The sequence below is a fragment of the Diabrotica undecimpunctata genome, chromosome 7 (genome assembly GCF_040954645.1).
Source record: "Diabrotica undecimpunctata isolate CICGRU chromosome 7, icDiaUnde3, whole genome shotgun sequence".
NCBI lineage: Eukaryota > Metazoa > Arthropoda > Insecta > Coleoptera > Chrysomelidae > Diabrotica > Diabrotica undecimpunctata.
The window spans coordinates 9,769,549-9,796,135 of NC_092809.1; the positions used below are offsets into that span (position 1 = coordinate 9,769,549).

Consider the following 26,587-nt stretch of genomic DNA (forward strand, 5'->3'; position numbering starts at 1 on the left):
AGCTGGTTTCTAGCCCCCACTTCACCGCCTTTCGCAAAACATCAATCCTAAATATCCCAAATAAAACTCAGCAGTTGACTTGACAAGTACTGGTTTGAAAGAATTTATATATGATTGTCCTTAATAATTAGTGAAATCATTAGTTTTGAGTGTGATATACATTAGCAAAAGTTTAAATGCATTGAAAAGTGTTGTAAAAGAACAAATACGTCCATTTTGTTGAGGTACTTTTGTGTTGTTTTCTTTGCTTGTTATTGACGTAGAAAGTAAAATGTCGGGATTTATTTCAGTCAAAAAATTTTTTTAGACAGCCAAAATGGGTGGCGTTGTTAGTTCTGGTCAGAATAATGATGACCTTATAGACAATTTACTTGAAGCTGACTATATAAAAACGCCAATCATTGAAAGAGTTTTTCGTGCTGTTGATCGAGCCGAATATTTCCTCCCCGAAGGTAAATCACACGCTTATAAAGATTTAGCATGGAAATGCGGCAATCTCCACTTATCGGCCCCATGTATCTACAGCGAAGTAATGGAAGGTCTCCGCCTGGAACCAGGTTTGTCATTTTTAAATCTTGGGTCAGGAACTGGCTACTTAAGTACAATGGTAGGACTTATTCTTGGTACTTATGGAGTCAACCATGGCATAGAATATCGTCGTGATGTAATATGGTACGCCAACAAAAAACTTGAAGACTTTAAAAGACATTCAGGAGCTGTAGATGAATTTGATTTTTGCGAACCCAAGTTTGTACAAGGGAATTGTTTGTGCCTTACCAGTGACTGGAATGCTCAATATGATAGAGTTTATTGCGGAGCAGCTTGTCCCGAACAATTTGAAAGTTATATGAAGAATTTACTCAAAGTTGGTGGTATACTTGTCATGCCTTTGAATGATCAACTGATGCAAATTAAACGCAGTTCTTCTACATATTGGGAAACTACATCTCTGCTGCCAGTTTCTTTTGCTTCACTTATTCAAGTTGTAAATGAACAAGAGGTTCAAATGAGTAAGTTTAAGTTTTTTTTACATAAATAAATAATCATACCTACTTAGATACATTTTTTAACCCAGTGGACATCTTGCTCTTTGGTCATACATCAGTCATCATGTTACACATTTTATAGACATATATTATAAAAAATATATATTTTTTTGCTCATACTTAAAATGTTTATTTGTACTTTTATAAAAACTCTCCTGATTATAAAAAAAACATATTTTTTCCATAAACTTGTAAATACCTATAGTTTTCAAAAATGCATTATTGTTATAGTCGAATTCTTAAGACAAGTTGTCTTAACAATTTTCTAAATTCATCAATATTAAATATCTTCTTCTGGTGCGGTACAGTATGCAGCATGTAGGTTCATGCTGGTTGGATTATGTGTAAGGATCCTTCTTATTATTGTGTTAATATCAGGTATGTCGCGCCAGTTTCTTATGTCTAACCATGATTGTCGTTTGTGACAATTATGATTCAGATATTATTAAATATATGAATGTCAAAAAAAACAAAATCGTTATTTTTATTAATTTCAGTTGAAGTGGAGCCTCTTTCTCTGCAAGTTTTGTGCCGTTCAGTAATTCGTAACATTTTGAGGAAGAACGTTGAAAGGGAAAATCCCCCCATTAAGAGACAAGTTACTGCTAATAAAGCCCCAAAGAAAAAGAGAGCTCTAAGGAGATTGGTTGTCCCTTTCTTTGAATCAGAAGACAGTTCAGACGAGGAGAGGCATAATATCAGACCTTTATGTGGGGTAAGTGGGGCAATAATTTTAAATTTTTTGATGGATTTGACTGTTACTTGATGGAAATTCATTTTATATAACAATAAAACACTGAAAACTTTGTTTTCGAGACTTGCACAAAATTTATTATTATGTTTTTAATCACTGTGGCTGTTTCGGTAGAGTTCCTTTCTCAAGAGATCTATTTTTGATATATGTTTACACTTTATAGTCTTTATGTCTTTATAGACTGTTTGTCTCAAGTTGGTCATTCAGAATTATGTTTGTATTTTTTAATCTGTTTATTTCCATAGATTCTAATAAAGATATCTTAAGGCCTTTCTTTTTAATGTGAAGAATTTGAATGAAAGACTGATTGTGGTCTAGATCTAGAAGGTAAATCCATACATAAAATCTGTTTTTGTATTATTGAAAGCTCCTTTATGTTCTGCTATATGTTTGATAAAAGTTGTACCAGTTTGGCCAATGTAAGTTTTTGGGCAGTCACCTCATTTAAGTTTGTATACACCACTGTGTTATTTGTTTCTTTCTTATGTGTTTGGTTATTTTTATCTTGCCTGTATATTTAATTAAGCAGAAAGTTCTGGGTTTTCTCTCGGGTGATGCAAATATTAATTTCAGGGCTTTTTTTTATATAGTTTTTGATTAAAAACTATATGTAACATGTTAACTATGTAACATGCTATAGTAGGCTACCAATCTATGTTGTGTAGAATGATGCTGTATGCATGATGAATTGTATATAGTTGTTTCAGTGTGGGTAGGTTTATGAAATACAGAGAACTCATGTTTGTCTTTAACTCTGATAATTTTTAAATCTAAAAAATTATGGATTGATCTATTTCTATTGTGAATTCAATATAACTATGGAATCAATTAATATACAATAAGAATTGGTCAAGTTGCCTGTTAATTCCTGTAAAACAAACCGGTACATCATCTACGTATCTCCACCAATATAAAAATGTTTGAATACTGGAGGTTTTAAAATCTTTGAAATTTTATTATTTACACCAATTTTCTCATTTTACAATATTTATGCAAAATCAAAATGCGAATTAGTCTTAATTTTATTTTAAAATTAGAAATAAAATTGTAATTTTAATTTACAAACGGACATGTTTTTTGTTTATGTACCTATTTTTTTCATTTACAGGGCAGAGTTTTGGAACGCGGACGAGCTGCATTTGCAGACGAAGAAGATGGTTTTCTAAATTTCGTTTTGGGCGCATTTAATGATAGAAATTTCGTAGGTAAGTATTCTAACTTATATATAAATCTATAAGACTGATGTTGCGACTGAAGTGGCTATAGTGGTCGACATTTTATGGCCATCAATGTAGCCATTTAGTAGTCATGTAGCCATTTCTGTCAAATAACCACACATTTTAAGCTCCTTTGTATAGTTTTATATTCTAAGGTTTTCACTCTGTCTCTTATACACATATAGTTTTAAAATAAAAGCGGAAATATAACAAAAAAGAAATATACAAAATTGGCTGTATAATCTCAATTACAAATGACAACTGAATTGTCAATTCTCGAATGTAAGTATATTTCTCTTGCATAGACCTTCTCGAGTTTCAACCATATCACTACTAATCAGCCAGGAAACTATATTCAAATCTATTGTCTTTAGTTTTGGTTATTGGTAATTCTTAGTTAAGAGCGAATAACCAGCGTAACGTATTCCATACTCTGCGCATGGACACAATTTAGTTCAGAAAATTACAAGACACAATGAACGAACTTTTATCGGTAAAATAGCAATGTAACATATGCAGTATATTCATCTTCCTTTTCTCGGTGGTAGATCTACCGTACCTGGCCAAATTATTAGGCCAAGCATTAAAAAGTTGGATTTTTTAGAATTAATAATTTTTATCAACAGTAATGTTATTATTTTTTCGCATAGCAACATTTAATATAGTATGGTACCATTATTGTACTATTTTAACGTCGGCAACACTGCCCTATCCGCCATGTGCATCCGTGTGCATTTTATAACCTCAAATACTGTCTGTGAACATTTGAACTCCAAACGGTTTGACCTGAAATTTTATTGTGGATGTGAGTGATTTATCCTTTTTTATTATTTTTTAGATTATAAACATATGCAGTGAAGTTCTTGGTGTAATTAAGGGTATTAAACATTTTTAGATGAAGAAAAACGCTGATCTGCCACCAAAACGAGTAGGCCAGGTATTTGGACTCCTAAAAGCGGGACAAATGTCTCAAAATAAAATAGCAGCAATGGTAGGAGTATCAAAAAGTTCTGTAAAGAATATAAAACAGAGAATTGCGTCTGGAGTCAGTTTGGATCCAAAGCGTAAGGGTCACAGCGGAAGACATCGTGTGACTACTACTAGGACTGATCGCAAAATATGAGATATTTGCCTAGTAAATAGAAAGAAACCACTACAAATGCTTACCCAGGAGATAAGAGATGAAGAAATTGGTGTTTCAGAAACAGTTCGTCGGAGACTTATCGAAAACAAACTGGTAGCTAGGGCACCAGCTTGAAAACCAAGGCTTACTCCGGCTATGATAAAAAAAATCGGTTGCCTGTAAAGTCGGTTTTACGAGCGAAGATTTTACGTGACAACGTCTTTTTCTCGGTAGAATATTTATTGATATGAATATTATTAAATTGCACAATAGGAACAAGGAATTGAATGAAAATAAGAATTGCACAAATTTTAACTATAGAAATACATTTTGTGTACTAAAACATTGTACATGTAAACTTAAACTTAACTAATTTCTATTTGAGTGATTTTGTTGAAGATAGGACGATGATAGGAGAAATATGAAATGAAAGGAAGTGTTTCTGCTGTAATGTGTCTTGAACGCCAAGAACGCTCGAGAAAGACAGAGACCAGTGATGTTCCGTGGAGCTTATCCAATATCGGGAGATGCCTTCGGCAAAATTCGGTAGATTTCGGTAGATCATTATCAATGACGTAAATTATATATATATATATATATATATATATATATATATATATATATATATATAGTGCGTCAATATTAAGTGAACACCATAATGGAATTTTTTTTTAGGTTTATGACCTAAAACCTAAAATCAATCATCAATTAAATTTTTTGAGCCATATACACGAGGTTTGTCAAAAAATATGAACATAAAATTCATATTTTCTGATAAACTGCCTATATTACTAAAAAAATTTAATATCTGATGATTGTATTCTAAGTTTTAGATCATTCAGAACTTTTTAGAAAGAATAACTTTTTTCCATAAAACTAAAAATAGAAAAGTTTTCCATTATGGTGGCGACTTAATGGTTCAAAAGTTAAAGACCTTAAATAATTATGTTGAACTAATTATTAGAAATAACCATAATTCATTGAATTTTGTTTAATAAATAAAGAATCAAATTATTGGGACCAAATGCTCACATCAGCTATTATGATACAAATAAGGTTTAATAATATTTGAGAAATAGTTATAGGTCATATTATTTACAGAAAGTTAAAACGTTCTGGTTCAAATAGATGTAACAACCATTATCTGCTAATGGATTAAGTCGGCAGTCAAAGAAAACCGACAGCACACACACCGTCATTTAGCTAATAATTTATCACTTGATACTTGAGATTCTTTGAGAATTGAAGAGACGTGTGTGAATGATTATGATTACGGAATGATGTTTATACAATATGTTATTATTAGGTATAAAATTACGAACTTGAATCTCGGGATATTTCGCTTTCTTTGCATCTTTGCAAATATATTTTTAAACACTATAGGGAAGTATCAAATGAATTTTAATACAAACGTATTAAAAATACCAAGTATTAGGTTACACTGAAAAGTTTTTTGATGGTAACAGAAATAAAAAGATAAATTGTATTATCCGAATTTATTTTCAAGTCATTGTGATATTTGTTTTAAAATTAGGTAGATTCAAGGGGCAGTTCGGTAGATCGGTAGATAGGATGGTAGATTTCGGTAGATCTACCGAAAAATCGGTAGACGGAACAACACTGACAGAGACACAAGCACGGAAGCACGCACCGATTCAACGCGCCTAATTCTCTAGTGCTGCGCGCGCAGCGGACCGATAATGTTTGAGTGGGAGAGAGACGCAAGGCATTCGCCGGTCCGGCGGGCCTCTCTCTTGTTCGGTGACTCACTGTAACAGACGTGAGCGGGCGTTACACTTTTTCATGAATGACTCCGAGCCACAACCTAATTTAAGACGTTGTCACGTCAAAAACGTTTGGAATGGGCACAAAAATACAAAAACTGGACAGTGAAAGACTGGAAAAAGGTATATTTGTGTTTGCTTGAATATCAATATTAAAAACTAAAAGAACACGAGCATTTCTAGAAATTTTGTTGATTTCATGCCTGCTTCCCGGACGAATCCATTTTTCAAGTTTTGACAGAAAAAACGAAGTTTGTTCGGAGACGTCCCAACGAGAAATACAAGCCGGACTGCATTGTGCCCACCATCAAACACCCACCGTCACTCATGGTCTGGTCTGTGGTATCCGGCAAAGGTACAGGCCGTCTCTACGTGGTGGAAAATACGATGAGACAAGACCAGTACCGGAAAGTACTCGAGACGAGACTTTCGCCACAGCTGCAGGAATGGTTTCCTGGAGAAGAGGAAGCCATATTTATACACGATAGTGTTTTAAATAAGTTGAAATACTTATTTAAAACAAAAAAAAAAAAAAAATTAAAGTTCTTTCCTGGCCAGACAACTCGCCTGATATGAACGCTATTGAGAATGGGTGGGAACTACTGAAAAAGGAGATCCCGAAAAAAAAACATTACTAATAAAAGGGAGTTACTTGAAACGCTCATATATGAGTGAAATCATAATCCTCACCTCCAGAAAACTATTCAAGCCTCTATCCTCTATCTATACTTCCATTTCTTAGTTGAACAGAAAGATTTTTGACTAACTGGTATTTATGCAGAAAGTGCAGTTGCGTTACAACTGAAAAATCCTCATTTATATGGCTAAGTACGAAAGAAGACAAAACTCCCATAAGTTTTGTCGAAATTGTTCATAAAAACTGATTGTTTATAATCTAGAATATAATAAATATTTTATTATATTTGACTGGGATGCTGTCCCCCACAATTGAATTCCGTAGCTCCATATCGGTTTTAGTATGACTTTGAAAATTAACAATTTGTTGCTGACTATTAATTGTGATTTATGTGTCATGTGAGAGAGTTTAACAAATATAATACGATGATAAAGAAACAGTTGTATCTTTGCGACAAAGAAAAATTAAACATGACGCCGTGTCAAAGTGGCTTTAGATACGTATATTTGCTACCATCGCGCCAGCGTGACGTGGGAATTGTCAAATGACAAAATTTAGCGAATAGAGTACGATGACAAAGAAAAATTAAACATGGCGGTATATAATAAATACCTTAAGCTTATACAGTGCAACTTGGTTATAGAATCATTGAAGGGTCCAGTAAAAAATGACGCTATATCAGAGTGACGGTATAAAAGGGGGAGAAAAAAATAAAATTTTATTACAGCAATATTTATTACTAGCGGACCAACTCGACATCGAGTTTTTTAAATGAAATTTTTATTTTGCGAGAAAAATTAAGAGATCAATACAAACAATATAATTTTATGACATCAATTTATATAAATAAAATGTCATAAAATAATATAGCATATTATTAATAGACAATCATTTAGCAGTTAATTTTGCATGCTGATCACGAATCCGGTGTCAGATTTGCTCTCTCTTGACGGTTTATGCGCGTTTCGGGTCACTTCCGGTGTCGGATCGCTACCGGAAGTACATATTTATATTCGTCTCGACGAGACCTTTCGATCCATATATACATTGTGGGGTCTAAAACTTAAAGTAAATTTTAACTTCCGGTCATCTCAAAACCGGAAGTGAATTTTTGTACCAAAAGTATATCTTGTCAATCTCATACGTAATACTAATAATATTCCGAAAAAATATTTTAATTATCTAATATGGTTTTTGAGTAAAGTGGTGGACAAGAAAAGGGCTTAGCGTTTTAGTATATAAGATTACAGCTGAATTTAGGTTAAAAAAAATAAAGAAATAAAACATATCACGTATATGAAACTTTTTTATGAAAATGTTCTCTAATGCTGAAAAAAGTAAGTTATTTCATTCTGCACAACCCTTTCCGAAAAATAAAGTTTTTCTGTAGTGTCCTTAATAATCTGAGCTGCTTCTTTGGTAGTTGTGGATGCCTACTGAATTGGTAAAAGCTAAATATGGTCTCAACAGCTCTCATTGCTTCTTGGATTGTAGGACAATCAACGTCGTCTTTTTCTTCTTCTTCATTATCTTCATCAACATCCATTTCCACATTGTTCACTTGTTCCACAATTTCTTTATCACTTAAAACTTAAAATGTTTCCACCTGATCGTCTACTGAAATGTAGCAGTCAAGATCAGTTCCAAACTCTGGATTACATTAAAGTTTTGTATCCACTCCTACAAAGGCATTTCGTCTTCCTTGTCAACATCCTGAAAATTGGGAGAAACTACAGTCAATTTAGCTTAACGAAAGCACTTACAAATTGTCACTGACGTAACCGAACTCCACGCATTGTCTAAAAACTGAACTGCGTCAGGATGGTAATGTTCAAGGGTTCCCCATTGTCCATACAAAAAAAAAACGGGTGTGGCAGTCCAGTGGGACTGCCGGTGGAAGTTACACTTCTATACACGCATTCGCGTATACAAATTTATTTGTGAGTCAATCTGCACAATCATTACATATGTAATTCTATAGGTAAGACATAGCAGAAAGAGAAACAGAATTAATAACAACTTACTAACAATGAAGGATTGAATCAATATTTTGATGAAAATGTATATTTTTATTTTCATATATGTATGAAAGGAGTTGAATGCAAATTTTTTTTACACATACTCTGCAGTAAAATTTATTGTTCATTTTGTTATTAATATAATAATACAATACAAATTAAACTGCAATATTCATAAGTATTTAAAAATGACAATAATAAACATAAAAAAATACACTACAATACAGTGCAACATAATTCCATATAATAATACAATACAAATTAAAATGCAATGTCCATAAGTATTTAAAAATGACAATAATGTAATAATATTAATAAAAAAGTCCTCCCCGACTGGGAATCGAACCCCGGTCTCCCGCGTGACAGGCGGGGATACTGACTACTACACTACCGAGGACATAACACAAATGTATTTCAAAATTGACAGTTCTGGATCATACAGTGATTATTTTGAAATACAAAAGAATAATATAATTATGAACATTTAATAAATAATACAAAACATATCACAAAAATAATAATATTAATAAATATTTTATTATATGTATAATATTATGTGTATATATATATCTTTATATAATATATATAATATTAAATTATATACACAAAAGGAACATTTTTGTATTCGAGAGAGGAAGAGAGAGAAAGTATATCTTCTGTCTCTCTCTTACTCATTATCTTACATATGTAATGATTTCACAGATTCACTCCCATACAAATTTCAAACAAAATTAGGTTGATATTGGTCAAATTAAGCTTGGGATGGGCTGCACAGTTGTCCATTAAGAGAAAAATTTTTCTTTTTTTGAAGAGAGTTCCTTAACCGACTTTTCAATTCTTCAAAATAGCAGAAGTTATCAACACTTTATTGTTGGCTGTGTAGTTTACAGGCAGTGTTTTTATGTTTTTGAAACAACATTTTTGATTTTTGAAATTTAATTTTTGTCTGGCGTTAATTTATAAAAGACACCAGTTTCATCGCCATTGAAGATATCTTCATCCTTGTATGGTTGCCTTAGTTGTGGCCATGTATTTTGTAACCAATCACCTGTCACGTTGTCGTCCACACATTTTGCCTCTCCAACAATTTTCGCGAAGAAAATTGAGTGCCGGGCTTTAAACCGATCTAGCCAGCCGTTAGAGCATGTGAAATCTTCACCAAACAGTTCAGAACTCTGTAGCTTTCTCCTTTAAAAGTGGCCCGGACACAGGAATATCAGAACTGCGACACTACTTGAACCATTTGAGTAGAGCTAAATCTACATCACGACGAATCATCATCATCATCTTTGGCTCGACAATCCTCTGTGGATCTTGGCCTGCTCTAAGATTCGTCGCCATTGTGTTCGGTTTCTGGCCTTCTGATTTTTAATATTCGTAAGTCGGTTTCAACTCCATCTAACCACCTAATTCGCGGTCGGCCTTTGCTTCTTCCTCCTACAGGTGTTCCTGTGATTAGCTTTTTAGCAATCGTATTTTCTGGCATTCGTATTATGTGTTAAGCCCATCTAAGTCGCTGTGTTTTAATGAACGTTATGACATCTGGCTCATCAAAGAGCTGATACAATTCAAAATTATATCTTCTGCGCCACTGCCCTTGGTCGTTTATAGCTCCAAATATTTTGCGGAGTATTTTACGCTCAAATATTCCCAAAAGTCTTTGATCTTCCTCACGACCTTCATCACGACTTCCTCCTCATTAAAAATGTAATGAGGAGGCTTTTAAAATGTTGTCTTTGTTTTTTAGGATTGACCCAACAGTCGAATTAACCAGTCCAAATTGTCGTCATACATCAGCAATTTTTCGACTTTTGACGTGACAACGTCTTAAATTAGGTTGTGGCTCGGAGTCACTCATGAAAAAGTGTAACGCCCGCTCACGTCTGTTACGATGAGTCACCGAACGAGAGAGAGGCTCGCCGGACCGGCGAATGCCTTGCGTCTCTCGCCCACTCAAACTGATCGGTCCGCTGCGCGCGCAGCACTAGAGAATTAGGCGTGTTGAATTGGTGCGTGCTTGTGTCTCTGTCTTTCTCGAGCGTTCTTGGCGTTGGAAAACCGAGAAAGCGTCATAATACAAGTTCACACGTGTGGTTAAAGTATCGTCAGCTGTGTCTGTAGTGAAAATGTGGAGTGCTTAGATTCGTCATTTACAACAACTACAACAATAAAGGTAAATAATTGTACACTAATATTTCATTATCGTAAACTATGATTGATTGATTAATTGTTAGATTGACACAAAAGTTGAGAAACTGAGTTTATAGGTTATGTCATACTATTGACAAATGTTGATAGTGTTAAGTAAATTATTAGTTTAAACCACTCTGCAATCAATCGTAATTCAGTCGATTGAGAAGAAACAGCGCGTTTCAACTGCAAACAACTATTGTGCAATTTAATAATATTCATATCAATAAATATTCTACCGAGAAAAAGACGTTGTCACGTAAAATCTTCGCCCGTAAAACCGACTTTACAGGCAACCGATTTTTTTTCAAGTGCTCTTATAACACGCACTTTATCCTTAATAGGCAAAGTCTTCCTTTTAGTACTACAACTTGCCATATTAAAAAATAAAAAGTTAATTATTAAATTAAAATCTAAAAACGAAACGAGCCGAACACAATTTCACGATAGCGAAAATTTCTTTGACTGTTCTGAAACAGAAAATGTTAGTCAGACTGTTAGTATGGCACTGATAAATGAGAAATCGTAGAACTGTCAAAGTTAACAAAACTGTACACAGAAGGGATAATCGGGTTTTCCCACATTCTCGGAAGGAACAATGCCGGAAATCAGGAAACGCATTTATTCTTCATAAAATAAAAAACGACAACCCACTGTAAAATTTTATGACGCTATAGACTTAATTTATTTTTAGCCGATAAAACCGGGTTTTTAATAATGTTATCGAGTAGTTTTTGGTGTTCCGACATGTTTAATTTTTTTTTGTCATCGTATTCTATTCGTCAATTACATACTTAAGTTACATTTTTTGTACTCAGAGTAAACATCATTTATGTTTAATCTATTTTTTTATCAGAAAGCGTAGGAAAATTAGAAAATATAAATAACGTAGTTTAGTGCACAACCAACCACCCACTAACTGCAAACAGCTGATTTTAGTCTTTCATTCTCGTCTCAAACAGTACTTTAAATGTTAACCCATGCGCAGAAAACGGAATACGTTCTTCCGGATAGCCGCTACTTCCGTAACTAGAAATATTGCCCTATTTATATGTAGCGTATCAAACTGATCTAGAGAATAACAGCAGCAGTAGAGAAAACAACACGGAAACGGAGCAATCTAGCGAAGACAATAGAATGGAAACTGATACTACGGAATCCACAGATGAGCATAAGAAGTCTACAAGAAATCCTGTGATTCATACACAAGCGGTAATTGAGCAACCTACCATAAGTACTAGTAGAAATGAGGTCGACGAAGGACCAAGTAATACGAATACCGAAATGGTGAGTAAATGGAGACATCTTTTTACAAATCTACAATAATTTTTTTTTTGAATTTTATATGAATTTTTCGAGATAACTTTTTATCATATAAAAAGTTTTTGCGTGATTGACAATATTAGCTATCTGATGATTTAAGCAAGTTATAAATCAAATAGTTAATGAATGATTAGTAAAGCAACGAATATCAACTGCTAATAGCTAAGTGAATGTTTGGCGCAATTTTATTTGCATGCATGACAATATCGGCTATCTGATCTTTTAAAAGTACTTACAAATCCGAATAACTTTCTATATAAAAATCAATATTTTATACGTATACATATTATGTATATGAATTTCTTATATTTTTATCCATATTCGTTGCTTATTCTTAACTATACCTCAGCAGCGGCTCGTGGCCTAAAAAAGTAGTGAAGATGAGGAAAGCTTGCCGGAGCCAAAAGGAGTTTTGGTACCTACTTCGCGCCCAAATCTCATAAAAAATTCGTTAAAAAAAATGTTTAGAGTTTATGGCCCTAATAACTTGAAAACAGTTTTTCTTGTTCAGTTCTGCTTGCCTGGGGTATTTTAGTTCTGAACCTCGACATTTCATTGAGGGTTTTTTGGCGATTAAAACACCACGCCTGGGGTTGGTGAGTTTCGATTCAGCCGCCCACTCTAAGTCAGATGCTGATTGCAGCCGACCACTCTGGATCAGACGCAGATGTTTAAAATACTGGTTGGTCGACAATGTAAAAGAACATCCCTTTTATCTTCATTTTTCCAATGCCTAAATGGAGTCTCTAATATATTACACACCAAGTCATTCATTTAGCCACCATTTAATATAGTCTTCTGCAGGTCATCATGCAGGGTAGAGTCACTGGCAAAAAGGGAATAGGTAGAAAGAGGAAATCATGGCTGCGAAATATTTGAGACTGGACAAACATGAATGTAGACGATTTATTCCATGTTGCAAAAGACAGAGAAAATTTTAGAAATGTGGTCGCCAACCTCCGTAAATGGGGATGGCATAGGAAGAAGAAGAAGAAGTCATTAATTGGATTCATGTCTCTCTAAAATTATTTTTGTCCAAACGAAATCCACGAGAACACTTTATATCCGAAATCCGAAACAAACCACAGAGAAATGTATTAATAAAGTGCACTAAACAAATAAAATTAATATTGTGACTAAACTAAACTAATAAATACTATACTATACACTATAGTATACAGTGATGAGTGCATTAAGAACCGGCAAAATAACGCAAAATATAGAAAACATAATACGTTGTGAAATAAAAAGAGATGAAAGTAGTAGAGGTGGGAAATTATCGATAGAAACCTCTAATTTACATTACATTACATTAGGACTATCGATAGTTTCCCACCTTTAGACGTTAGCTTATGAGCTAGTTGACTTCCGTCATAATATTACAAGTATGACGTCGAACATTAACATTTTTTAAATTTGGCATAAAGTAAAAACTGATTGAAGGCTATAAAGCAAAGCTTAAGTAAACAGTTTAATTAGTAGTAATTTGATAATTAATTCTGTGTTGACGAATACAGAATAACAAGCTATGATAATTCTCTATTGATAAGAGTGTATGCGACGTCTCAAATCACAGATTATTATTGATCAATACTTTAATTTTTAATAAAAACATACTCATACTTAAACTGTTTTTACTCACATTACGTGATACGTATTACTATGACTGAAGTCAACCAGCTCATAAGCTAACGTCTAAAGGTGGGAAACTTTCGATAGATCTAATGTAATGTAAAGTAAATTATAGGTTTATATCGATAATTTCTCACCTCTACTACTTGCATCCCTTTTTATTTCACAACGTATTATGTTTTCTATCTTTTGCGTTATTTTGCCGGTTGTTAAGGCACTCATCCCTGTATAATGGACTAAATTTCAAAATATTGTCGCTTAGAGAAATTTCCGAAAAATAGGAATACCAAATACACATCCAACAGTGGGTGAAGACGAATAATATATTTTTAAGCGGAACTGCACGCACCAGTTTTCTCAGCTATCAATTAGGATAGGCTGAAGTCACGTTGCCATGGCAACCGTGAACGCTGATGCAGATGGATTTTGCATTTCAAAAATTATATTCACCTCTTCCTGAATCCTATTATACACGGCTAGTGACACAGGTCAGGACTTGACCGTCAAGTACGTACCGCTAATAAAGCTAGTTGTCTTTTTTAATTTTTAGATTAATTAAAAGAGAATAAATAATTGATTTCGGAATTTAGATATAATAATGTTGTTTTCATTTTTTATTTATTTGTCTCAATTTCATTATATTTTTTTGGTGAACCTCACCTTCACCTACTTCACCTGACCGGCCGCCGCTGCTATACCTTCTAAACTAAGAGGGACAGTTGAGTGACCAATCGAAAATAGTTGGTTACTGCAGTAAAGTTGTACGGAATGATTCAGTCGCTAGTATGAAATATTAAGGACCAGCTATGTGCATTAAAGGATATTTAACTGTGTGATTTCCTTCTCAATTACTTCACTTATCCTTTTGTACAAAAACCTTTAAATTATTCAATGTTTTGTTTGATTTCTTAGAAACCATCTTCACCTGAAAAACCTTCCCCCACGGCCCAGGCCTCGAATGAAACAGTGGAAGAACACACAGAGCCTACCACTGAAATAACTCGTCATGCAGTTCTGGACTTCATCAACGTTATAAGCCGGAGAGCAGATGGTGAGGATGTTGAAGAAGAAAGTGGCGAACCGCGAGGTGAAACTGTTCAACCAACTGTTGAGCAATTAAATGAAAGTGGTCCGAGTCAGGAAAGAGTTCAAGATGATGGTAAAAAGAATAAAAAAAGGGAAAAAGTTGATAGTGGCTTGGGGGATGAGATAGTCGAAGCTCACAGTGTTTCATCAGATGAAGAAAGCGTTGATGGTGAGTATATTTGGTATAAACGAAAAAAAACAAATACATTTGTTGACATTAATTTCACTAGCAAACAAAAATGTTGTTATTTTTATTTTTTCGTTTAATTTAACTCCTTCTTCGTTTCCTCCAGCTTTTTTATTCCTCCCGAAAAGTAATTTTACCGAAGTTGTGAATAATATTAAGTTTTGACTATGATCTCCTCGTCTGTTCCAAGTTTGCGTTTTTCTGGACATTTTTTTTAGTTTGACAAAATAGTCACATGGGACTAAATCTGGCGAATACTGTGGTTAATCCAGGATTTTTTCCTCAAATCTCCAAATTTTGTCAAATATCTCTACCCATTTTAAGTAACCCTACCAGACCGAACCTTAGTATATCCGATATCGTGTTTCATGTAACCCTGTTGTCAAGGATCAGAGACTTTACCATCTTCCTTTAGGCACCCTTCTAAACAGCCCAATCATGGTAGCTGTGTACAAGATACACAATTAAGTGGCTCCCTCTAGTGGGACCTGAAACCTTCCTTTTGTCTGTTCATCGTCACAATCTCTTAAAATTTGCAATAAACTATACCTTAACTATCATTGCATTCCCAAAGTGTTACACATATTAAAAAAACGATGTATGTTTTATAATTTTACAGATATTCATTCAAGTAGCGACGACGAAGATGGCACTCAGAAAGAAAAACGCAACAAACGTACCCAAAAGTCAGAAAACAAAAATTTGTCGTCGTTAAAATGGCGTCGTATCGAAACCAATATAAACACAATAGTGACTAATAGCAGCAGCGATAACGAAACCGAGGAACCTAAAGACAACGAGATGAAGATGTATGACAGTCCCTATACGGAACACATTAAGGCCAAAATTCAACAGTTGCCATTACCGACATGTCTAAAAAGATACCTCAATTATTATAGAGAATGTTAGTTAGTTCGTTTGTTACTTATTATTTCTTTATTTCTTAATGGGTCAAGGGCCGAATTTAATTAATGTATCATCTTAATATCCACCTTATTTCTGATATAGGTAGAATCAACATGTTGCCTAAATAGCAGTAAGTGAAATTTGAAATTTTATTGAAAGCTTATCTTGAGCATGGTCTACAGAGGTTTCGATAAAATCCAACTTGCTATTGCACATTTTTAATGCGTTTCTTTATACATTCGTGTTTTACTAATATAATTTGTACAACATATTAAATAAGCTTTTGATTACATTGCAAATTTCACTAGGTAATCGTCTTGGTAAGCGTGTTCTAGTTACACCGATATTTTCAATGTCATAAACAAACAATCGCAATGATTAATATTATTAAAAGGATTTTAAATTTTTAAACTGAATTGGGTTACCTAGATCTGATTTCTGGATGCTTAATTAAATCCCGTTACAAATTGTATAAAGTGCAAAACAAACAGTTCTTTGTGAAACAACAACTTTACACGCGATGTGGCTATGAAATAATGCGACTGACCTTACGGTACTTATTTACTTACTTCCTGGCCGTATAGCCAAGCGTGGATTTTAGCCGACTTGGTAACATACCTCCATTCCTTTCTGTTTTGTGTACTCTCCATCCAATTCTCCATGTCCATAGCTTTAAGTCTGAGTTAAGACTTTTCACATATCAGTCTTAATATTTTTTTTTCAGAATTTCTTCTGAGGTATCCTGCCCAATGGAGTCACTGGAACAAAATATTAGTTTTCTGTAAAATTTGTGATAGAAAAGGCAAAAACTGCATTGGGTGTATGCAGTGCAAGAAATATTTTCACAGCCAGTGCATCGTGACGATCCCGGGCTTTATGGTTCACGAAATAAAAGAAATCGTATGTGCAGATTGCAACAACAAAGCTGTCGTATCAATCTCGGATAAATTGAAGCTCCATGTCCAAAAAAAAGGACTCCTTAGTACGTTGGTGATGAGCCCGAATGAAGTTAATGACCTCCTTCGTGAAAAGGTGTTTGAATTGGAGCAGAAGTTGGAAAATACCACCAAAAATGAAAAACTGAGGTTAGTAAACAAAACGCAGTTCCCACCAAATTTGCCCAATCCCTCCAACAGTCATCAAAATCGAAAACATGAAGTTCGCAACACGTACGAAGTACGTTTGTAGCGGAAAACGACGAGTTGAATGCGCCAGCTGCGACACACAGTACTTGCGCGACTAGAGCTGCTTTAAAACCCCATTGCCACGAAGATTGAAAAGTTGTAGAAATGTATCGATTGTTAGCCACACAAAACCCAATGATAAACATATTCCAGGCACGTCATTGACACATGACGTACGACAATATTAACAAAAGGAAGAGGTTAGTACCGAAAATGATGGATGGAAAATGCCTTTTTAAAATCAATGAAGCAGATATATGTGGGTTTTCTTACTTCCAACAGCGTTGAAGGAATGTTTTCATAGTAAAAAGTGCTTCTATAGTTTCAATGCATCTCCTGAACCCAAATTGCTCCTAACCAACTATTTTCTCACATTTATTGTGTATAGTCAGTTCTTTTATATTCTCATTTGAGAGTAATTTCAGCCATTCCCTGTATATTTGATCTGCTTCGCTGTCTTTATTGTTTTTGGTTTGGTTTATGACTTTTTCCACTTCATTCACATTCACTGTCTGATATTTCACTATCAGAGTCGTCACTATCTGAATTGTCTATCCGAATAATTAGAGGCCGGATCTCATCTATAACTCGCTCGGTTTGAAAAGACTGAACGATGTCTTTCGTATGTGTAATACAATTTTGCCATTGTTCTGCCTTTATTTAGCGACTCTTTCCATAAACTAAGAACGCTAACATCATCTGTTGTTCTGGATGCATGTTTATCATAAAAATGTTTGGCTATACCCCAAACTAACTCAATTGCATTATAGTGGCAATGGTAGGGCGGAAGTTGAAGAACTTCATGGGAATATTTAAGAGCCATTTGGTCAGTAACAAATTTCTTTTGAATTTTGTGCTCTCCACACCTTTGAAGTAAATCGACTTTTAAAAATATGTCACTGTGATAAATTTTCTTTTCTGTCAACCACAACTTTATTTCTTCTTTCGTCCAGCTGCTTGAAGGAAATCTGTCTTCTATTCTTTAGTGGTAGGATGCATTATCCAACACTATTATGGATAGTCGCTCCAATTTTTTTAACAAATTTTCTTCAAACCATTCTTCAAAAATATTTGCATCCATATTTCCATGGTAATCACCTGTATTCTTTGTGGACGAAAAAATTAAACTAGCGTCAGGAATAAAACCCTCATCATTTCCAGCATGAAGTTTAATGTAGCGTTTATCATTACCGGAACGACTAGAAGAATAACATTTCGTGGTGCCATCTTGCCAGGATTATTTTAACATATTTCCTTTAGCGAAAATCTAAGTTTCATCTAAAAATACAACTCGCCTCGGACAATCACACGTTTTATTGTTCATGTATTTTCTTAAAAAATGCCACAGTTTTGAAACAACATTAGAAAGTTCAAACAATAATTGGCTATTATTTGTCTTTTCATATCGAAAACCTAAATGTTTCAGCACTCTCAATAAACTTGTTAAACTAATATCACACAGTTCCTTGTCTTTTATTTTTTGTAACACAGCACTAACTGTTACATGTTCTTTGGCCTTATACATATTATATATAATATTTTTAATTGCACGTTTAATTGACTGGTGGAAATCTAAAGTTTTTGGATATCGACGATTTCTTTTACTTACTTTATTTATTTCATCCTCACTCATGTTATTAATTATTCGGAAAGTCCTCTCTGAGATACCGCAAGCATCACATGTGCTTTTATGAACTGCCATAACAGATGTCAATGTACCCATATTATTTTTTTCCAAATTGAAATAACTTGACTTTTAGAACTAAACGCCGTTCTTCTGGAGATAACACTCTACGTATCGACTGTATTTTATTTTCTTCCAAATTACTTATTTTGCTTTAAAGTAGCGCTTCACTACACTACTATAAAAAATAGATACTTATATACAACTACTACACCCTAAAAAGGATGAGGGTTGTACAACAGACGAAACAATCGAGCACAAATTATTTAACAGCCGATGCTAAACAAGCATAAACACTGCATTGATTGTGATTGCAAAAACCGTTCGCATGTTTTAAATAAGATTTTTGCTGATTATGTATTTTGTTAAATTATTAAATAACAACAATACAACCCACGACCATCAATTCATTTTTAACGATAAACAGAAGAGAAATACGATGACGTTTGAATTTGATCTACTTTGTCGATGACAAAGATAAACAGAAAGATATTTTAAACAGCATGAATCATTTTTCAATGATTGTGTGGATTTAAGAAATAAATTACTAAACAAATTTTTAAAGTGTGTATAAAGGAGATTACAATTATTATGACACATGGTATTTACTCCTTATTTTTCAAATAATATGTTCTTGTAAAGGCATGATTTTAATTATTGTGTAAACCTACATTATACGATACGTCAGAAGAAATTAAAAACAATCAACATGTAATAAATTCACTGTTTAAATAAATATTCCGTAGTCGTACTATTGCAATAAAATATTAAAACCAATAAACGATAACTTGTTGAGCAGTGCTGATTGAAATAACAGAGTAGTAAAATGTTATTCATAAAGGTAGTGTAAAATATATCGCCGCTTATCTGGTCCGCTAGTAAGAAAGTTACCAGCATTTAATTGCAAAGCGTTCTTCTTAGGTGAAAAATATTATATTGGAAAAATTGTGTGGTAAATAGTAAAGCTATCCAAAATAGACAAGATATTTAGGTACAGTATACAGTGGAAACATTTTAAGACAACATTCTAAAAAGAAAAAAATATTTTTGTGATAATTAATTAAACGATAACCGATATTAAGATGATAACATATTTTTCAAAGTTTACTTAATAGTTTAAGTGATCTACTCTATATTTTCGAAATTTATCGCTAATATCTACCATTGTTATTCCTTGTGATTTATTATGAAAATTACAATCCAACAAATTCAAGTTAAAGCCTGCATTCGCTGTTAAATAAAATATTTCATCTAATTAAACTAGAAGTTCCACTAAAAAACTGGTTATAGCGCCTGATTGACCCATCTAATCTCAACATATTGTTTAGATTATAGTGAATAGCTGTGTGATTTAGATTAGTATATAAATTACAGTTCGCCGATTGTAGCCAGGCAGATGAGAGAAATCGCAAGTTTACGAGTGCTATACTGTATGCGCAGCTTGAAAGAGTGACTTACAGAGGCAAGACTACAATGGGTAAACTGTATATTCAGAATGGACTAAAATTTGCTACATATAAAGTTAAATTGTTTCCTTATTTGTCAGGAAAAACATTGGCTATAAAGATTGTACATTATTGTGACACATTTACCAACACTATATGTTAACAGCAATAAAATTAAATCGATGAGGACCTGACAAATTAGCTGAATTTTAATTTGGTTAAGTTTTATGATGGAAAGTGGTAGGTGTGTATACAGAAACTAAAAATAAATTAAACAGCTGAAAAGTTACGGGGGTGATTTGAAGGGGGCAGTAAGGGAGTGGCAAGTTTTTTTAAATTCCGGCGAAATTTGACATTCTATCAAAAAATTTCAAATGTGAAAGTTGTAAATGATATAAAAATGTACAACTTTTGTTATATACGTAGAAATATATTACCTAGACTGCGTGCAGCAATCCCAATCCGTTCCCCAACTGCGACAGACAAAAAAGATGCGAGCAGTCCTTGCATATCTTTCTAATCTTCTTCTTACGATGCCTCTTCGTTCCGGATGTTGTAATCTATTTGATTTCTGACTAAATGGCCTGAAGTATCTTGAGGTGATTTCCACGTGTATAATCTGTATGAGAGTTTGAAGGAAGTGTTAGTAATTACAAACTCTTCTTCTGATACAAATTCACCCAATCGGTCTCCTCGCTCATTTCTTTCTCCAAGCCCAAACTGTCCTACGGATTCTTCCGATTGTCCCCTACCAATCTTGGCATTTAAATCACCCATAATCAAGGTTAGATCTTTTTTGTGAAGGTGTTTCAAGGTGTTGGATAATTCATTATAGAATGCTTCACTTATGTCGTCTGGTTTGTCAGCTGTAGGGACATATACCTGGATAATGTTAGTTGTTATTGAGTAGGTATCAAGTTGAAGGAGGAGCATTCTTTCCGATATGGGTACAACGTTTTTAAGATGTCTGGCAGTTTCTTGATTTAAGATTAAGATAATTGGGGTTACTTGAATAATATAAATGTGATGATTGTTAACGGCACGTTAATGGCACGAACATACTTTAAGGGGACTTTATAGATATCTAGTAATTGACATAGTCCCTATTCCTGGTAAACAGCTTGTATCAGCCACACATTTTCGAATTAAATATGTGGTTGGTTATAATTATTTACATACATTTTAAAAACTTCTATAGAAACATACAACATTTTCAGACATTTAGTTTCACCAAACATTTCGACTACCATCTGTAAATCGGTGACTAATTTTGTACTGTACCGGGTGGTCCAATAAGCCGATCTCTCGGCTATATATCAAAAACTATTTATGTTATAACTTTAGGAGAAAAAATTCCAGTAAAAGTGACCAAGAGAAATCGCTGGAAAAAACTTTCAAGTTTCTGGGTTAACCGCCAGGGGGCGTAACCTGTGAAGAAAACTTTGAAAACCAGTTTTTTGGGAAATATGCCCAATTATACCAAGTGTTAAATAAGTAAACCAGAAAGAGGCCTAAATTCCGTACAAAGTTGTTCAAGTACTTTTTTTTATTTTTTCAAATAAAGGGTGGGGGAGAGTGGGAAAGTATTTGTGGATAAATACCTATATATTTGGTTTGGATCAACCGATTTTAACGAAATTAGTGTCATTGGAAAGAGTGTGGATGATTGAATTTACATCTACTATAAAACAATTGCATTTAGTTTTAATTGTCATGGGTAGAGGGTACTTTCGAATAGAAAAAATTAAAATTTGTTTTTCTTCAAAATGTTTAATGGAAACACCTATTTATTGTAAATTATAATGGAACTGGATTAAATTCGTAACAAAATGGCGCAAGTTTTCTTCACAGGTTACGCCTCCTAGCGGTTAACCCAGAAACTTGAAAGTTATTTCCAGCGATTTCTCTTGGCCACTTTTACTAACAATTTTTTTCTCCTAAAGTTATAACATGAACAGTTTCTGATATATAGCCGAGAGGTCGGCTTATTGGACCACCCGGCACATTAATTTATATGTAAATATAATTTAAAACAAATAATTTGGACACTGGAGAGTTTTAGTCCATTCTGTTAATAAATATAGATGTAAAGATTCAATATAAGAGTTTTATACCTACTATTGCGAAAAAAATTAACCCGCAGTAGATTGCGTCCCTTTTAATTTAGCCGTGTAATTTTATTGAATTAAAATTCCTAAAGTTGAGAATTATTTACGCCGATCTTACGTGTTTTACTCAGGTTCTTCGTACTACAGCCTTCGATATTCTCTTTGTCATTTTGTTTAGTTTTCTAGACATTAAACCATGTCCAATGATCCTTCTAGTAAATTGATTTACACATACTGAGAAAGTATTTTGTATAATCCTGTAGTTACAGCCGTAGTATCGTTGTTACATGTTCAAATATTAATCAAAATAAGCATTATTGATGGAAGAGGCTATTTGATGAGGATGATTTGTAGTACTTCTTGGTCGGATTTGATAACATATATTTTATCTATTTGAATTACTGTGGTGTCCCTCTAATCTTCGTTAGAATACATTTAATGATCATGCAGATAAAGTTAATATGTGTCTTTCCCAATGAACACTCATTTTATTTATCTTTTATATCCATTCGAACCCTAATAAACATTACTATTTATCTACCTACTACTAAAGGTTTCCGCAGTTTTCACTATATTCCTTATCTCAAGCATTCTCTCAAACACTTTCTATCCTGCCAATACGATCTTCGATACTTTCTTTTTTTTTCCTATTGGAATCAACTCCAGTTTTTTTCTCTATTTAATCGATTATATCAGAGGCCATATTCATGTTTATTCTGTCCCATTTCATGACTAAATAACTTTTCACTAGCAATTTCTTTGTTTATTGTTAATTATTATCAAGTTTTCAGATGGTTTTCAGCCGATCCACACTTTATAAATACATTTTTAACTCTTTAGGGTGTTTTATCTGCTCCTCTGTATGGTTTTCGTGTTCCTCTAGAGTTTGTTCTATATATTTAGATTGATTTTTCAGTTAGCAGTTGCTTGTAGAATTTAAGCGATTTCAATATGTCATGACACCGAATGTCCGGTTTCTCCAATATATTCTGTTTCTGCAGATCTTTCCCCTATAGGTCATTTGTTTCCACTTCTTGCTGGCTCTACTTATTTTACGTATCTGTTTTTATTCCTGACACAAGTCAGGTTTTATATACATTTCCGTGTATTTTCTCTTAATTTTATATCTCTTATTGCTTTGTCCAAGACTTTCTAGGCAGCGCCCCTCATGTAGATATTTATGTGTTAATTCTACTAATATTCAAGCATGCGTTATAGGGCACTGAGGAGGATAATGTTTAACATATTTCAATTTAGTGTCAATATAACAGTTATTAGAACGAACAAGTGAATATCTTATATTTTAGGGTGACTTCATTTCAAAATTAAGAAAATTGTTATGTGCTACCACATCCTTATGAAATATAACCGAGGAGGATATGTTTTACATATTTCAACCTAGTGTAATTTTATTAACAGTTATAGAAAAAATACGTGATCATATTATACTTTAGGGTACATTTATTTCAACATTAGGAATTTCCTCACAGATGGATATTTATATATTATAATTTAATTACATGTTTGTTGATTTGGAGTTCTATGTATAAAGTTATTTAACGTTATAAGTTGGGAATATATAATAAATCAGTATATAAACATGTTTCATTGTACCCCTCCTTTCCCTTTCGATGTTTCCAAAAGAGGTGTTTGAATATACCATTTTCCAAAGGTTATTGAGTTTGAACAACCCTGTGGCTTCATTTCAAGGTTTCGCTACTCTTTTACATAACTTCTTCAGGTCCAAGGGAAGGCTGTTGAGCACGATAACTTAAGCAATCAATGGATCCAGAGGCAAAGGCCAGCAGATGGGGGACAACAGATAGTAATTGAAATACTCAATCTATGTAATGGTTTTTATACAGCTAGTTGTTCAATTTATCAAACATTTTTGTGTCACTTTATAGGGGATAAGAATTTGCTATATTGTTGGCATTGCATCTTAGAAGACAAATGTTTTAGAGTTCTTTGATCCATCTTTTACTTCTTGTCAAAATCTATTTGAAGGAAATGGGTTACTTCACTAAAGAGCAGTTCATTATTATTGAATTATTCCTGTGTTAAAATGAGACGATTTACTACATACTTTACCAAAACTTATTACACTTCTACGGATAATGTTTTTACAAATATAACATGTTGATCAATATAACTCTTAGCTACTATTAAGCCAGCACTAAAAAGAAATGTTGAAATAATAGAGAAGAAACATACTGACCAGATGAATCGATGGTGTCCATGGTGAGACAATATCCATGAAGCTGAAGATCTAATTGAACATCCTAAAAACAGTAAGATTTACAAGGCTTCCAGTAAAATGTGAACGACATTTTCAGTAGGTACCTTTCTAACGATGACAAATGCATGCTAAAAGATATTTATGAAGATCTCTGTTCTAAACTTTCCAATTATGGAAACATGCTTTTTAATGAAGATCAAAATTGGCCGTTTAGGCGATTGTAGAAGGAACGTCATCTAGGCACAAGAGAAACGATAGTGTCAATTGCAGAAAAATAAAATGTCACCTTATTGAACCTATGATAATACCAGTAGGTATATGAAATGTAAGTAGCGAGTACTTTTCCAACTATTAAAAACCTTTGAAGGGAATTGGTTTGAAGACATTCTTTTGTGTTCAGCAACACTTTGAATATTCCTCAAAGCTAATAATTTTAAGTATAAAATCATAGATAAGTACCAAGAGCTCATTGAAAGCAGTGTAATGATTAATGTAACTAAACATTTTATAGTTATATGAGACCTGGTTTGATACTTATGATGCCATAGAAAAAAGCGGGACAAATAATAAAACATATTCAACTGCACCACTTTCCAAAAAAAGACAGAGGCTTATTATTTTGTATTGTTGTGGAGAAAATACATGATTTATATCAGGCAAAAAAGTTAAATATGTGTCTATGGACTCCTATGAGTATATGGAAATTAAAATTTTTGAGTTATAGTTCGAAAAAACTTTTAGTCCCAAAATTGACTAAAGATAGTAAGTATATTTTCATGGACAATGCTTCGTATCATTCTCAATTACTAAGAAAAAATTCCAAATACTACTTGGGACGGACCTCAAATTTCGAAAATTTCTATTTTAAGAAGATTTCTGTAGTAAAAAGCAAAATATGTCCGCATTTTTTTGACCAGGAGAGTAGATTTTTCTTTGATTTCATCATGTCTTTGATATGAATTTTTTATGATATAAATTTCCGGTATTAAAAAAATACAGACTACAGGTAATTGGCTTAGCTTTATCATTATACCTAATATAAAGACAAATGCTGATGATGAGATCGTACAAAACTAATTATGGCAAATTGCAGATAACTATATTTTTATAAAGGATATTTCTCAGAACACTTATAACATAGTTAACTGTTTACCTGGTAAGTTATTTGTGATACTGGTGAATAAAGTTATTTGCAATTTCGTTATAAATGCATTTTGTGACAAGTTTTTTTACAATCATCCTATCATTGCCCCTTAGCTCACTACAAAATTTGCAACATCAAAACACAAGGAAATATTGTTATTTATGCACTCTTTAATGTTATTATTAAAAGCAGTAAAAGTATCAAGGTAAAAACATTTATTTTGACCTACAATTTACTATTTTGTAACAATATTTACAAATATCACAGATAATTAATGTCTAATACACATATTACATTTCTGTTTAATTCAATTTGCAGCAGTCTCTTCCCACGGTCTAGGCCCCCTAACTTGTTCCCAATTATCGATGTCTAATTTCTTGATTTTCTCATATTCACTTTCTAGTGTTACTTCCCCAGGTTTTTTCATTTCTATTCCTAATTTTTCGAAATCTTCTGGTTTAACTGAGGATACTTTGGCGAATTGATACCTGAGATTTGTAAATTCCCGCAAGCCAAAAGAGCCACCAATCATCAATACAAAAAATGGAAGTCCGTATTTAACACTTTTTTTCTTAAAGAAGCGAGAAATATTAATTGAAGACATTTTTATTTTAATTAAACTAAAGGTGAAAGTGAGGTTAAGTATTAATTAAATGAAATGGAAAAAGAAGAATCGTTTTGGTGGTTGTCTGGTTGTCTATTAAAAACAAGCGTATAATAGATTGCATATTTTCGGCAATTTTAGTTTAGCTAAAAATATAAAATAATAATAAATCAGTTCCTAGTGAATCTAAAATTAATTTGTAGTAGGTATCTGAAAACAATTTGTAACATATACTTTATCAGTTTTTGTAATGGGAAAGTTTTTGGTTTTTGCCCT

The 26,587-nt window shown here is 33.2% G+C and overlaps 2 protein-coding genes across 4 annotated transcripts; one reads left to right on the forward strand and one right to left on the reverse strand.

Moving 5' to 3' along the window:
- On the forward strand, nucleotides 1-23,934 carry LOC140444958 (uncharacterized). Of its 3 annotated transcripts, XM_072536689.1 has the most exons (7): nucleotides 1-224; nucleotides 308-1,010; nucleotides 1,544-1,761; nucleotides 2,909-3,005; nucleotides 11,827-12,056; nucleotides 14,637-14,979; nucleotides 15,617-23,934. In XM_072536689.1, exons 2-7 carry the CDS (start codon nucleotides 317-319, stop codon nucleotides 15,904-15,906), a joined length of 1,872 nt encoding a protein of 623 aa, XP_072392790.1. In that variant the 5' UTR covers nucleotides 1-224; nucleotides 308-316; the 3' UTR covers nucleotides 15,907-23,934. The 3 variants fall into 3 exon arrangements, with proteins under 3 accessions (XP_072392790.1, XP_072392789.1, XP_072392791.1); XM_072536688.1 differs by having other exon boundaries at nucleotides 1-1,010; XM_072536690.1 differs by having other exon boundaries at nucleotides 2-1,010; nucleotides 11,845-12,056.
- A 1,973-nt stretch (nucleotides 23,935-25,907) lies between these two features.
- On the reverse strand, nucleotides 25,908-26,356 carry l(3)neo43 (cytochrome c oxidase assembly protein COX16 homolog l(3)neo43). Its single transcript, XM_072538711.1, has one exon. The coding sequence runs from the start codon at nucleotides 26,309-26,311 to the stop codon at nucleotides 26,015-26,017; it is 297 nt and encodes a 98-aa protein (XP_072394812.1). The 5' UTR covers nucleotides 26,312-26,356; the 3' UTR covers nucleotides 25,908-26,014.
- Nucleotides 26,357-26,587: the final 231 nt, after the last annotated feature.